This window comes from Cucurbita pepo, chromosome 8, assembly GCF_057944985.1.
Source record: "Cucurbita pepo subsp. pepo isolate OVF chromosome 8, ASM5794498v1, whole genome shotgun sequence".
NCBI classification, from domain to species: domain Eukaryota; kingdom Viridiplantae; phylum Streptophyta; class Magnoliopsida; order Cucurbitales; family Cucurbitaceae; genus Cucurbita; species Cucurbita pepo.
In genome coordinates, this window is record NC_141805.1 from 11,589,964 (window position 1) to 11,603,027 (window position 13,064).

The following is a 13,064-nucleotide window of genomic DNA, read 5'->3' on the forward strand; positions in this document are numbered from 1 at the left end:
TTGGCGGCTGCATAAACAAAAAAGTAAAGGGAAGAAAAGAAGAAGTAAAAAGGTCATTAAAGCAACTCAAATGAAAGTAGACTGTGGTTGTCCTCATTTGAAACCATGTCTAAATTTTGGGCATCTACCAAAAACTTCAAAAGGATTTTCTCTACTAAAATCATCATCCTTTACTACAAAATTCCCTTTTTTTTTTTTTTTTTTTTTTTTTTATAATGAAATTGTAACTCTTTTTTGTCGAAAACTCCATATTCTCTTGGTTTGATTCCCTCTTCATTATTCTACCAATGTGATCACCATTTATAAAGATATAAAAACCTTCCCCTGGCAGACGCGTTTTAAAGCTTTGAGGGGAAGCCCGAAAGGGAAAGCCCAAAGAGGACAATATCTGCTAGTGGAGGATCTAGGCCGTTACAATCCATCAGGACCATATAAATACTATATATATATATATATACCAAAAACTAATGAATAAAAAAAAAAGAAAAAAAAAAAAGAAAGATTCAGTGGAAATAAATTGTCGGCAATAGTTTTGGGTTTTGGTAGCTAAAAACCCCCGAGAGCTGGAATTACAAGAACTGAGTTCCTAACAAACTGAAACGGGAAGCACGTAAAAGGCACAGATGTTATTCAACCACAATCTGCTCACGAGCTAGACTGTTCTTTTTCTCGCTCTTGAAGAAATAAGTAATAGAGTTCATAACTATTATGGACCATTGAAATGAGGAGCGTTCTAATAAAAGACTAATCAGTCTGCTTCACTGAAAACCTTCCATTGTATCTATCCTCAGTCTTCACAATACAGATCATGAATGAAACAATTACATCTCCAGAAACATGAGCCACAATTTACATACAGTTGCAAGATCTGGCAAATTCTGGCAGTCGTCACTTGGAGACTTTCCATCTTAGCAAATTGTTCTTCGGAGAAAGCAGCAAAGCAGTCGGGTGAAGCACAGATTTACAGTATGAACACCATAATTAACAGAGGACGCCTGTACAGATATACAGATTATAATAGTTAATACCAATCTTAGTAGTAGAAAGCTTACATCAGATTTATTCAATCAGCGAAAGCAATAAAATCCAAAACAAAATTTTCAAGGAAAGTAGAAGCAGACGACAAAGGACTGAAGAAACAGCATCATTATTGATCTATTTCTATGATACTTGAATGATGAACTATGCTCATGTTATTACTTTATACGAAACCTAATGGCAGAATATATTGTTTTCGGGATTGCATCTGGCATAAGAATGCCAGATGGACGAAAGACATCTGAGATTGAATGGTCTCGCCGTAAAGTCTTAATTAGAACAATTTTCTGACTGCAAATCACCAAACTCACATGCAAGCATAGCAATCAAGAGAATTTTACCAGTCATTTGTCTACTACATGTGATTCAACTTGCAGTGAAAAATAGTTTTTCATTAGAAGAAGCCTTACTTAAAAGCTTCCAATTCCCCAACTAAGAGAGGGGGGAATCTTTGTAAGAAAAATGATCAGAACTTCAGTATGAAGTTTAGATTTAATCAATTAAATATAATACTCCAATAACTAATTGAGGTAACACAAATACAAACTCACGCTATCATTGCAGTGCCTTAAAATTTTGGACTGTCACAACTATCTTTTACCTATCAATTATTAGCAAATACCGCCATCCATTACATTCTTTAATGTGCAACATTAATTTTCCAACAACTAGATGTGATCTCGTATGGGAGAATATAACAAGAATCATAACATCAGTGAAGTTCTAGTTCTAAGTTCTAACATAATTAATTTCCAAAAAGAAGCCATAAAGTTAACAACACAAAGACTACATGATAGCTTTTCTTTTAAAAGGTTAACGAACTTCCGTCAATAAAAAGATGTGATATCCACCCTACTGAGGAGAGGAGATTACAAGAACTCTACAGTGGCTACAGATAATAGGAGAATAACAATGAATATCACACCCAATAAATCGACAGTTCTTGGACCTAAAGCTCTGAGAGAATGTTTAATATGCAATGCAGAATCTATTACTTGTTCCAGTTCACTCAATCTTTGTTTGAAAGATTTGTCTTATACAACTATTTTTTTAATTTTGTGATTCAAATGGTGAAAATTCTCTTCACATTCAAAATTTGAAAATGGAGAATTATACTACAAATTATAAGTTCTTTTATAAATATACTATTCCATGCTTAAAACTCATTTCATTTTTGTTAATATTAAAACAAGTATTGCATAACATAATATAAATAATCATAGTTACTTTACAAAATTTATAATACCAATATGTTAATAAATTAATTAATAATATTTTAGAAAAAGCTAAATATTTAGTAAGTGACTACAATTATTTTTGTTGTTTACAAATATATTTCTGAACATACTTTGAGAAACTTTTTAAATTGAAATTCAATTTCATCATTTATTTTAGAAAAACTTTTTTTTTTTTTTTTGTTCTTTTTTAATTTAATCCCTTATTTTCAAATTTCTGGTTTAAGATCACAAACCAAATGCATTATAGACTTCCTAATTCCTACAATGACCCCTAAATATAAGAAATCAAAAGAGAACGATTCCTTGTAGAAATGAACAAAAATAAAAATTAATAGCATACACCCTTGGAGATGCATTTGAAGCAACAAATTCAAAACAGCAAGTATAAAAATGAAGGCAGAATATACTCACATTCTATGAAGTCTAGATGACTACAGTTCACTATAATTGCGCCAGACAGCACGGAATTCCTCACGGAATGTGTTTAGACGTGCTTTCAAGTTAGGTGTTCTGAAGCTTGCATGAAGCAAAGTGGCTGAAATATTTGTTGGGGTGGAGGGGGTGAGAAAATCAACCATGAAGTACAAGATTTAGAAAAGCAAAAAAAGAAGAAAAAAAAATCTTTATAAGCAGCTAATATACCTAGAAGTCCAAAGGCAAGCGACCAAAGTACAGTCAACAAACCGCAAGAAATGAACCAGAGTAAGAAACTCACTACATCAGATGGGGAAAATAAATCAGAAAAGTTAAAGCATAAAGGATATATAATGTTAAAATTCAAATTCAAAAAACATAAAATGTCTGATCAGAAAGATGCACTACAAGATAATATCTGTACTTAAACAAAGGTGAACTGGGTCCTCTATAATTATATGGAAGCATACCAATAAAAGATAAAAAGTAATTCTTTTTATTATTATTATTTTTTTTACCAGAAGAGAACATCAAGACAAAAACCCATCGAGGACGTCCACATATGTATATTGCTCTTTTAGCTGCCGGGCGTCCACGGATAACAGGCCTGAAATATATGTAAGAAATATGAAATCAGAAGTCATGGCTTATTGCATTCATGGAAATTCATGAAGATACCTACGTGAGAGGAGGTCTCATCTTTGCAGCCAAATGTGGAGAGAATTGTCTAACAGTTCTGGTTACTTTTTCGCTAAATGTGCCTGCAAAACTGTGGTAAAAAAAAATTATGTTTGAAGAAAAATATGACAGTCACAACAAACTTCAGATGGAGTTAAAATAAAGAATCTATGCACGTCACAACATTATCTACATCTAAACACATGACTCCTTGATCAACTGGTACAAAGAGTATCATAATTCGTTGGCAAAAAACTTGTACGTCTAAATCCTAATTCTCTGGATAACAAGTGAAAGCAAAGAAAGGTATTTTGATGAAAACAACACCAAAGAATAAATATATGCAATCCCGTGTGAGGAAACCTGAGGCGAAATAATAAACGACAGTCCCATCACAAGAAAGGCTAATGATATTAATTGTCATCTGCAGTGTGTATATCAGGCCATCAGCTCACCTGTCATTCAGAAAAGCGATGCTGAGTGCTGTGAGAAAAGCAGCAACAACAGCAAGAGGCCTTCGTAGAAAACCCAGGGCTGTAATCAACAATCCACAGTTAAGGAAAAACTGTACATATTTTTAAACAATAAGAAGAAATGTATGCATATAATGCAGAAACATGACAGTTTACACACTCACCAAGAATGAAAACAATCATAATGAAGTAGTTTGTTCGGTAACTGCAAATTCAAGAAAATAAGATTCCAAATTAGTAGGGTGAACGAGGCACTGCATAGCAACAAAATGAAATAACATAATATAGGTTTCAGCATGTTTGTGTAACAAGTAAATTAAAACAGGCCATGATCGACTATTTTGGTCACGCATTACTCACGACACGATTTCCTAGGAAAACTGAAAGAAATAAAATGAGCAATGCAGATATAGGTTTCGGCATGTTTGACTAACTAGCAAATTAACTAACTCAAGCAGCGGGCCCCTGTACAAGTTGCATCGCGTAATCAAATTCCATTTCGCTTCCAAAGCATATAGCTCCGTATGGACTCGATTCATGAAACCGAGATAAACCGATATGGAGGGCGTTACAATTAGAAGCGCTACGCAGTGTGTAAATCTTTCTCACTCAAACAATCATGACTCTCAGAAAAAAAAAAAAAAAATTGTGGCTAAGAATAGAAAAAGATACAGTAACTCGAATAAATTGAAGGAAAGAGTAATCATACTAATAGAGATTGCATTTGAGGCGGCTGTTCCACTTGGCGGAAGATCGGGGGACCGTGAATCTAGAGAAGAACTCGGAGATAGGTCGAGGAGGCGATGACCAATCAACCTCTCGAAGCGCGTCGATCAGATCCTCTGCAGTAACGTTGCCCCAATCCATGGCTGACAATCTAAACTAATGGAATTGAGAAGACGATCTGGTTGTGAGTTGGAATTGAGCGCGTAAACCCTAAAAGGAAAGCAAGGGGTCGGAGGAGAAGAAAGGAAACGAAGGAAAGTTGTGGGCTCTGAAATGTCTCGAGCCTTGACTATATTGAGAAGGCGATTCTAATTTGGACTGTGATTAAAAGATCGGGAAGAAATCGCTTTGCATTTCGGTTTCCTTTTTTTTTTTTTTTCTTTTTTTTTTTAAGGAGAGCCGGTGAAACCCACCAGGCTAAGAAATTGTAAGCCACATAAACCAGGCGCGCCAAAAATAAAATACAAAAAAAATGTCTGAGCCCGGGTTCGAACCGGGGACCTCTAGTGTGTGAGACTAGCGTGATAACCAACTACACCACCCAAACAATTTGTTTAATATTCTCTGGGCTAAAAATTAGAAAAAGCAAATAGATATTAAAAATGGCAAATCAATTGTGTCTGAGCCCGGGTTCGAACCGGGGACCTCTAGTGTGTGAGACTAGCGTGATAACCAACTACACCACCCAGACGATTTGTTTAATATTCTCTGGGCTAAAAATTAGAAAAACCAAATAGACATTAAAAATGGCAAATCAATTGTGTCTGAGCCCGGGTTCGAACCGGGGACCTCTAGTGTGTGAGACTAGCGTGATAACCAACTACACCACCCAGACGATTTGTTTAATATTCTCTGGGCTAAAAATTAGAAAAAGCAAATAGATATTAAAAATGGCAAATCAATTGTGTCTGAGCCCGGGTTCGAACCGGGGACCTCTAGTGTGTGAGACTAGCGTGATAACCAACTACACCACCCAGACGGCTTGTTAAAATTCTCTGAGCTACTGAATTAATTAATAGAAAAAATATATATATTAAAATACCTCTAAAGTATGAGATTAACGTGATGCCCAACCACACCATCCAGACCATTTAAAACACTACACCGTGTTACAATAACCCATAAAACAAAAAATTTGCTTATTTCAATTTCATTTTGAGACAAAACTTCTTTAAAAAAATAAAATAATTTAAGTGTTTATATACACGTATGTAAAAAGATAGAATAATTTAAGTGTTTATACATACGTATGTTTTGAACCATTAAAAATATATATATATTTCACTCGAAGAATTTTAATTTATATGGGGTTAGTATTTGATTGAGATGCTGACTTAATTATAAGAATTACAATATTGCTATTAGACGTATAATTGTAGACCAAACTACAATAAAAAAAAATTAAAAAATGAAGGCAAGTTAAAATGTAGATGGAGATAAAGTTATCATTTATCATTCAATATTAATATTTTTAAATGGAAAAAATGCATCAAAGTAACAAGAAGATAATTTAGAAGTAGAGCGAAAGAAAAGATATTTGAGCTTACAGTAATTAAAAGTAGGCAAACACGATAAACGGTAGGATGCCATCCGATTCATGTATCAGTCCTCTATGCCGTTCGATTGATAGAGCATACCTGTTTTACAATGGAGCTGCTTGTAGGCTATAATTGGCGTGTTTATATATATAGGCTGCTCCAAACCTTGTCTTTTAGTTAAATGGAGAAATTAAGAAAGGCGCCATCAAATCGAGGAACTCGCTGATATCAGTAATGATGAGCGATTAATAAATTTCAAATCCCGCGTTAATTACAAAGCCAAATTAATCGCGATTATCCGTTTGCTCATGCTTTAATCAAAGCCTGCATCAACCCCCCATATGTCTATCTTGCTCCAGCTCCACGTTTAATTTGAAACTGCGAATTTTGATTTGATTTGATCCACTTGGAAATAAATCCGTGTGCGGTTCTTCAAATTTCATCTTCAAGCTGCAACTTCGGTGGTTGGAGGGGTTTTGTTCCGGTCTCGAGTATTGCGATTTGAGTTTCCTAGGGCTTTGGTCGAATGGCTCATTCGACGGGGGGAACTCGGGTGGTGGCGGATTATCTGGTTGGTCGGCAAATTGGGTCCGGTTCATTCTCGGTGGTGTGGCATGCGAGACATAGAGTTCATGGAACGGAGGTGGCCATCAAGGAAATTTCCATGACCCGGCTCAGTAAGAAATTGCAGGATAGTCTTATGTCTGAGATCTTTATCTTGAAGAGGATTAATCATCCTAATATCATCCGATTGCACGATATCGTGGAGGTCAGTGTTTAGTTCTTGAAGTTATATGCGTCGATGCTTAGAGAATTTTAGATGGAGTAGAGAAGTTTATATTGTATTGTGCAATTGTTCTCGATTTTTTGGTTTTTTTTGTTGAGGTTAAAATCTTCTGAGCACATTGTCCTGAGAAAGGTTCGTCGCGTTTGGGGTTCAAATTTAAATTAACGGCTGAAATAGAAGGAATGGTTGATGAGAATTTTTGGAAGCTTCCGGCGTACACTACTAATCATAAACCCTTGGAAAGATCTTACATACTGTTTTCTTTTTTCAACTTTTTGAGCTTCCTCGCTTAATAGGTATTATACGAAACAATTTTTAGGTTGGGTGTATTTGGTGTAGGCAACAAGGTCTGAAGGGTCGAATGGGTGCACTCATTTATAGGAAGTTTATATTATTTTTCCGCTCCATGGGAATCCGTTGCACCAGACATGCAATCTTTTAGGTCGAACATTAGTTTTTTTCTTTTCTAATTTGTTATTCGGGGGAGGTGTTGTGAATGGAATTCATAGGAATTGGTGATTTTGTTAGCCTTCCAATATCTTCATTAGGTGAAGGACAGAGCTTGAGAGAAATATCTAGTTTCTTCCTGCTTTTGTTGAGACATTTACCTCCATCCAGGTTCCCGGGAAGATACATCTGGTACTGGAGTACTGCAGAGGTGGTGACCTTTCTTTTTACATTCAGCAGCGCCATGGCAGAATCCCGGAAGCAATTGCTAAGCGCTTCTTGCAGCAGCTTGGTATGCTTTAACCTTTTTTTGGGGGTTGAGGGGTCTTGGGATTTTTGCAATTTGGATATATTTTTCTTGAAGTATAGTAATTGATATTATTGTGAATGGCAGCGGCTGGCTTAAAAGTCCTTCGTGACAACAATCTTATTCACAGAGATCTTAAGCCACAGGTTTTGATTCATAGTCCAATCACTTGGTTATATCTCATTTTTCAAGTGCTGTTTAATAAACTCCATTTTTAAGTTCCATTGGGCAAACGTACATCAGCTAGCAAGATAACAACATCAAGCTAGCCATGTCGAATGTGCTTGATGATTTTTCTATATTGAATAAGAGGACGAATGATGTTTGTTATGGCCAAATGTCCAACATTGTATGTCAAAGTTTTGTTTCTTAATAAATATTCAGCGCGCTTTTAGATTTCTGATGGGCTGATTATGCTTTTTAATTATTCCATTTTTGTCGTGGCTTGTTTTTTTTTTGGGTAGAATCTCCTGCTTTCTACAAGTGGCGACAATTCAGTTTTGAAGATTGCTGATTTTGGATTTGCAAGGTAGAATGGATTCTCCCCGCATTTATACCCTTTACAGATATATTGAATCTTTATTTTCATATCGTGAAATGGAATTATGTCATGTCCTTGTACTGTTCATATTTACATTCAGAAGAGCAACAGAAAGATAGTTGTGATATCTGTTATCGGTCTCACCAGAGAAGTACTTCACTAGGCATCAAGATAAAGATTCTAGCTTAAACTAATGTTGGTGCTTAAGTTTGTGATTGGTAATGAAAGTTTTCCCCCATTGGAACTTATTATCGCCATGTCAAATGATTCTCCTATAATCCCTTCATTCAAGCTTTATATTCTCCAATTTGTTTTGCTAGATCTCTGCAACCTAGAGGTCTTGCAGAAACCTTGTGCGGCTCACCACTTTACATGGCTCCAGAGATCATGCAACTCCAGAAGTATGATGCCAAGGTAATGTCTGTATGCTTGCATACTTTTTGGAATTGTAATATGAAATCAAACTTCATTATATTAACCTTGAACTGAATACGCAGGCAGATCTCTGGAGTGTTGGTGCTATATTATTTCAGTTTGTAACAGGAAGAACTCCATTCACAGGAAACAACCAAATACAGGTACAGTTAGTTTTATATTTCCTTTGTTTCATGCCTAGAGTGCTTTTGTAATATTCGAACACCATCACCTAACCTACTATATTTTTATTATGAATTTGACAGTTGCTCCAGAACATTGTCAAATCAACAGAATTACATTTCCCTTCAGATATTAATGACTTGAGTTTTGAATGCAAGGATTTGTGCAGGAAATTACTACGTCGAAATCCAGGTAGAGAACGTGCTTGGAAGCTTAATTCTTGAATTTTTTTTTTTTTTTGCGTGCATTGTCACATCTTGAGGTTTTCCATTTGAAGAATGAATGAGTGCTTTAGTATGATGAACTAACTGTACCTTGATATCAGATGCCTCTATTTCTACTTTAGCAACTTCTGACCTTCTGGTTCGCTATAAGTAGTATGTAAGAGGTGGAATTTAATTCAGCTTGATTGTATCTTAATTGGCAGTTAAAAATGGTTTCAGGTAAAGCTATTTGACAATAAGAAATATCTATCTTTCCGTACAAATGAAATAGATTATCATGTGAATGCTACTCTTATGTGCTCAAGTTGCTGGCCTGAATTCTTACTCTTCTATTGGCTGCAATACCTTCCAATGACCAGCTTTTTGGTATCCTAGTAGACATTTCTTGATTTATGTTATATGGCAAGGGAACGTGCGATCTTCTTGAAACACCAGTTGCACGGGTGTTACTTTTATTTGTTTGTTCATTGACCTGATGAAATACATTCTTACATGTTGTATTACTTGCCAATGTTTATGCTAAGCTCCTATTAACTTCGCAGGATTTCTTCTCATTTTCGTTCTTTTCTGTTCATTGTCATTTTATATGCAGTGGAGCGATTGACATTTGAAGAATTTTTTAATCACCCCTTTCTGTGTGCTAATCAACCAGATGAATTGTTGGGGTAAATAAGCAGCGATTTCAGTTTTTGTCAATCAATGTTTATGCTATCAAAATAATAGAATTTCAACCCATATGCATACAGAAGTAAGAGGTCATCAAGATTAGTGGATGGATTTCCATTTTCAGAATCTGATCATGCTGGTAGCATGGAGGAAAATTCACAAGATGATTATCTACCTTTCTCTCTAGACGATGATTCCAGTGGTCCTGAGGGAAGTCCGTCCTTTGTAAGGAGGAGGTCTTCAATGAAGTCTACTTATGGATTTTCCCCTGATAAAAAGGTTGATAGAGGGACCAGAGATAGTACTTCCAGATACAGTAGCCTTCCAGATAAAAGGGAGATTAGTACTCCCCTATTGGATACTCGTGTTCAGGGAAGAAATATACTCTCTGATAGAAGTCTGAATGCCGGTTTAAGGTCTGCAAACCCACAATCAGTTAATACTCGGCCTAGAGGTATGAAGTATATTGCTTTCCATCTGCCTTTGGGATTTTGCTGTCTAGAACCAGAATGTCTTACTATTGTATTTTTTCCCTTAAATTTTATTTCCGGAATCATAGTTGCGGATTCACTGGAGTTGATTGATCAAGATTATGTTCTTGTATCTGGACCCTCTATGGATGATTATGCCTCATCTTCCTTAGCAAGTGCTTCCAAGCCAATCCTTTCATCTTGCAAATCACAGAGTCCTACTCAACCATCCGTAAGTTTAGGTGCTGCATTGACTGCACCAATGCCTATCATTCGCAAAGCTGCCAGTAGCAGCTCTCGTATGGGAAGCTTGGGAAGTCAAAGCTCTGCTCCGGGGTCATTGGATATGGAAGATACTTTGGAACAGCCATCTGCAAACTGCACGGCAAGAATCAAGTCATTGCAGCAGTCTGCATCTACTATTACAGAATTAGTAAAAGAGAAGGTAAGTCGATTTTCTGCTGGTAAAAGCTAAATGCTTTCTTTTACCATCCAGTAATAAAATCTGTGGGCTGTTCTCTTTTCTGTTTGGAGGGTGTGGGGAGAGAAATAAGATATCTGAGTACCTGAGATTTATTATTTTCGAGGCTCACAACTTTTTTGTTCGATACTTGAGATTCTATTAACATGACTAAGTTAAGATAAGCACATGACTCTGATACCGCTAATAGGAACAACGGACCTCCACGTTGGTATGATATTGTCCACTTTGAGCATAAGCTCTTATGACTTTACTTTTGGTTTTCCTAAAAGGCTTCATGCTAATAGAGATAGTGACTTTACTTCGGTACCTAGGATCTTCCCTTTAATTAACCAACCGAAGTGGGACTCCAATACAAAATTGTGACAAGTACAACATATCATGATTCTCCCAGGTCTAGGTGTCTAACAAAAATTTCCATGTATAGTTTCTTACGTCAAGTGCCTCTGTTTCATTCTTATAATTCCATGCATGTTAGGTTTCGATGGTTAAAAGAATAGAAAGATATTATTCTGTTCCTTATTTATGATATGAGCAAAGTACTTTTATCCTTGCACTATTGTTGGATTAGTATTCAAATGCTTTTTTTTTTTTTTTTGGTCTTTGTTGGATGTCCCTATATGTGCAGTTACCTTGTATTTTGTAATACTAAAATCTAATTAAAAGGACTACATATGGCATAAGAAACTTACAGTGTCATATTTATTTTAAAAGATCACTGCAGGTAGACAGCTTGAAGCATTCTCAATTCAGCTTGTTATTCTTGCAATCTGGAAAAAAGCTCTGGACATATGCCACACACAGGCTGCTTCAGCTTTAGAGGGAAGTCCAGGCCAAGGCTCTGCAGAAAGTAGGAGAAGCCTCCGCAAGAAACAAGGAAGTTCTCTTGGGAAGGGATCTCCGCTTATGGTTGACTCACTTCAGCCAGTGGATATTTCCACTCAAGTTGAGAGGGAATTTCTTCGGGAAGTTGAATATGCTGAAGAACTTGCCAAGGTTGTTGAGCCCGGTAAGTTTTTGATTGTGAAATTTTCCAACTTATACCGAAAGAGTCGTGTAGGATTATAATTCATTTTCCGCCCTTTTAGTTTGCTGATCCGAAATTTGGACATGAAAATACCATACCAAGCTAGAGAACACCCAAATTCAACTATAAAAGTGTGCTGCAAAAGGCCCCATTCCTGAAATTGAAATGCCAACCCCAAAACCTAAAATAACCACATAACCATAAAAGTCGGTCTTAAAAAAACAGAATACATATTGCCAAGCCGAGGATAGGTTACTGGCATAAAGCATGTGCCGTCAACCAAGAGGTTAGTCATTCAAATCTCTCACACTCACTTGTTGAACTAAAACGAAACGCTTACATATCAGCGGCAGCCTTCCAGTGTGGAGATGCCAAGAGCAATGTGTGCCTTTTAGTACTAGTTGGAATATAATGGCGTAGATCCGAGTCATGTTTGTGCAACAGTCTTGTCCCCGCATACTCGATTTGTCACCAATCTGTTACATTTTTTTTCTTTTTATTGATCTTAATATTGCAAGCATATACAATAGTTAGATCGGGAGAGACAAGTTCTCCATTTGCTGATGCACGCATGGTTGCAGGTAATACCGAAATGCCAGATGCAATAGAGACAGTGTTTCAATCCGCTCTAGCTTTTGGAAGGCATGGAGGCGTGAGTACTTATATTATTAGTTTCCTAATTTACCTGAATTTGGTATCATCTGTATAGAACATCAAAAAGCATTTCTACTATGATATCATCATCATGTTCCATGGGATATTGATTGACTGATTTCTGGATGTAATATGACGACTGGCACAGGTTGAGGAGCTCATGGGTGAAATGGAAAGTGCAGCTGGCTTGTATTCAAAAGCTGCACAATTACTGGTTTTCCTTCTCGTGGAAGCACCATCCCTCATTCTAAACCCGCCATTTTCTCTAACAAATTCTGACCGATACCGGTTGCGAAGCTACGTCGATATTCTTAGTAACAGGCAAGGCTACTTGAGATCTCAACGGTTGGCTCTTTTGAAGTGCGAGAATCAACAAAGTCCTCCCTGAACTAAGAGGCCAATTTTTTGTTTTTGTATTCTGTTCAGAAATGAGCAGTATATAAAATCATTTCTTTGTACAGTTTAACTATTCTTTGAGTAATAGAGGGGAAGGCGTAAGTGGCTGTGTACCTTGGGGTGATTGCATCTCTGCGGGACTGTAACGCAACGCTCTTTACTCTCTTGTATTAGCGCCATAAAGCATGGAGTTCGCATTCATTTCATCTCTCGCTCAAGTTGAACCAACTTTCAGTCCTCAGGTACATAACAATTTCAACAATTTTTATATATAATTTCAAGGGACTAACTGTTGCATCATTTAATTTTTTGTTAAAAAAATTTGTATGCTACCGTTCAAATATCTACCCTTAATGGTCAAC

The 13,064-nt window shown here is 36.4% G+C and overlaps 2 protein-coding genes and 4 non-coding genes across 8 annotated transcripts; 1 reads left to right on the top strand and 5 right to left on the bottom strand.

Annotated features, from left to right (window-relative positions):
• Nucleotides 1-507: 507 nt before the first annotated feature.
• Nucleotides 508-4,916, bottom strand: LOC111800540 (PRA1 family protein A1). Its single transcript, XM_023684285.2, has 8 exons — nucleotides 4,551-4,916; nucleotides 4,006-4,046; nucleotides 3,824-3,902; nucleotides 3,373-3,459; nucleotides 3,209-3,297; nucleotides 2,919-2,990; nucleotides 2,688-2,811; nucleotides 508-995 (listed from the first exon to the last, which is right to left on the bottom strand). Exons 1-7 carry the CDS (start codon nucleotides 4,706-4,708, stop codon nucleotides 2,708-2,710), a joined length of 630 nt encoding a protein of 209 aa, XP_023540053.2. The 5' UTR covers nucleotides 4,709-4,916; the 3' UTR covers nucleotides 508-995; nucleotides 2,688-2,707.
• Nucleotides 4,917-5,040: 124 nt separating this feature from the next.
• On the bottom strand, nucleotides 5,041-5,114 carry TRNAV-CAC (transfer RNA valine (anticodon CAC)). Its single transcript has one exon. It is a non-coding gene; the product is annotated as a tRNA-Val (tRNA).
• Nucleotides 5,115-5,184: 70 nt separating this feature from the next.
• TRNAV-CAC (transfer RNA valine (anticodon CAC)) lies at nucleotides 5,185-5,258 on the bottom strand. Its single transcript has one exon. It is a non-coding gene; the product is annotated as a tRNA-Val (tRNA).
• Nucleotides 5,259-5,328: 70 nt separating this feature from the next.
• TRNAV-CAC (transfer RNA valine (anticodon CAC)) lies at nucleotides 5,329-5,402 on the bottom strand. The gene has a single exon. It is a non-coding gene; the product is annotated as a tRNA-Val (tRNA).
• A 70-nt stretch (nucleotides 5,403-5,472) lies between these two features.
• Nucleotides 5,473-5,546, bottom strand: TRNAV-CAC (transfer RNA valine (anticodon CAC)). Its single transcript has one exon. It is a non-coding gene; the product is annotated as a tRNA-Val (tRNA).
• A 741-nt stretch (nucleotides 5,547-6,287) lies between these two features.
• Nucleotides 6,288-13,002, top strand: LOC111800541 (serine/threonine-protein kinase ATG1c). 3 transcript variants are annotated; one of them, XM_023684286.2, is made up of 13 exons: nucleotides 6,288-6,874; nucleotides 7,511-7,631; nucleotides 7,734-7,792; nucleotides 8,111-8,175; nucleotides 8,508-8,601; nucleotides 8,685-8,765; nucleotides 8,868-8,976; nucleotides 9,601-9,673; nucleotides 9,755-10,128; nucleotides 10,234-10,589; nucleotides 11,340-11,634; nucleotides 12,234-12,304; nucleotides 12,455-13,002. In XM_023684286.2, the coding sequence occupies exons 1-13, from the start codon at nucleotides 6,632-6,634 to the stop codon at nucleotides 12,692-12,694; spliced, it is 2,181 nt and encodes a 726-aa protein (XP_023540054.2). In that variant the 5' UTR covers nucleotides 6,288-6,631; the 3' UTR covers nucleotides 12,695-13,002. The 3 variants fall into 3 exon arrangements, with proteins under 3 accessions (XP_023540054.2, XP_023540055.2, XP_023540056.2); XM_023684287.2 differs by lacking the exons at nucleotides 6,288-6,874; nucleotides 7,511-7,631; nucleotides 7,734-7,792 and adding an exon at nucleotides 7,799-7,995; XM_023684288.2 differs by lacking the exons at nucleotides 6,288-6,874; nucleotides 7,511-7,631; nucleotides 7,734-7,792; nucleotides 8,111-8,175 and adding an exon at nucleotides 8,288-8,405.
• Nucleotides 13,003-13,064: the final 62 nt, after the last annotated feature.

Excerpts from the sequence above, each read along its gene's own strand:
- LOC111800540 (XM_023684285.2), bottom strand. The coding sequence starts at position 4,708 with ATGGATTGGGGCAACGTTACTGCAGAGGATCTGATCGACGCGCTTCGA. Across the intron at positions 3,460-3,823 it reads ATCGCTTTTCTGAATGACAG|TTTTGCAGGCACATTTAGCG; the intron begins GTGAGCTGATGG and ends TTTTTACCACAG. Across the intron at positions 3,298-3,372 it reads AAGATGAGACCTCCTCTCAC|GCCTGTTATCCGTGGACGCC; the intron begins GTAGGTATCTTC and ends CATATATTTCAG.
- LOC111800541 (XM_023684286.2), top strand. The coding sequence starts at position 6,632 with ATGGCTCATTCGACGGGGGGAACTCGGGTGGTGGCGGATTATCTGGTT. Across the intron at positions 7,793-8,110 it reads ACAGAGATCTTAAGCCACAG|AATCTCCTGCTTTCTACAAG; the intron begins GTTTTGATTCAT and ends TTTTTTGGGTAG. Across the intron at positions 9,674-9,754 it reads CAACCAGATGAATTGTTGGG|AAGTAAGAGGTCATCAAGAT; the intron begins GTAAATAAGCAG and ends ATATGCATACAG.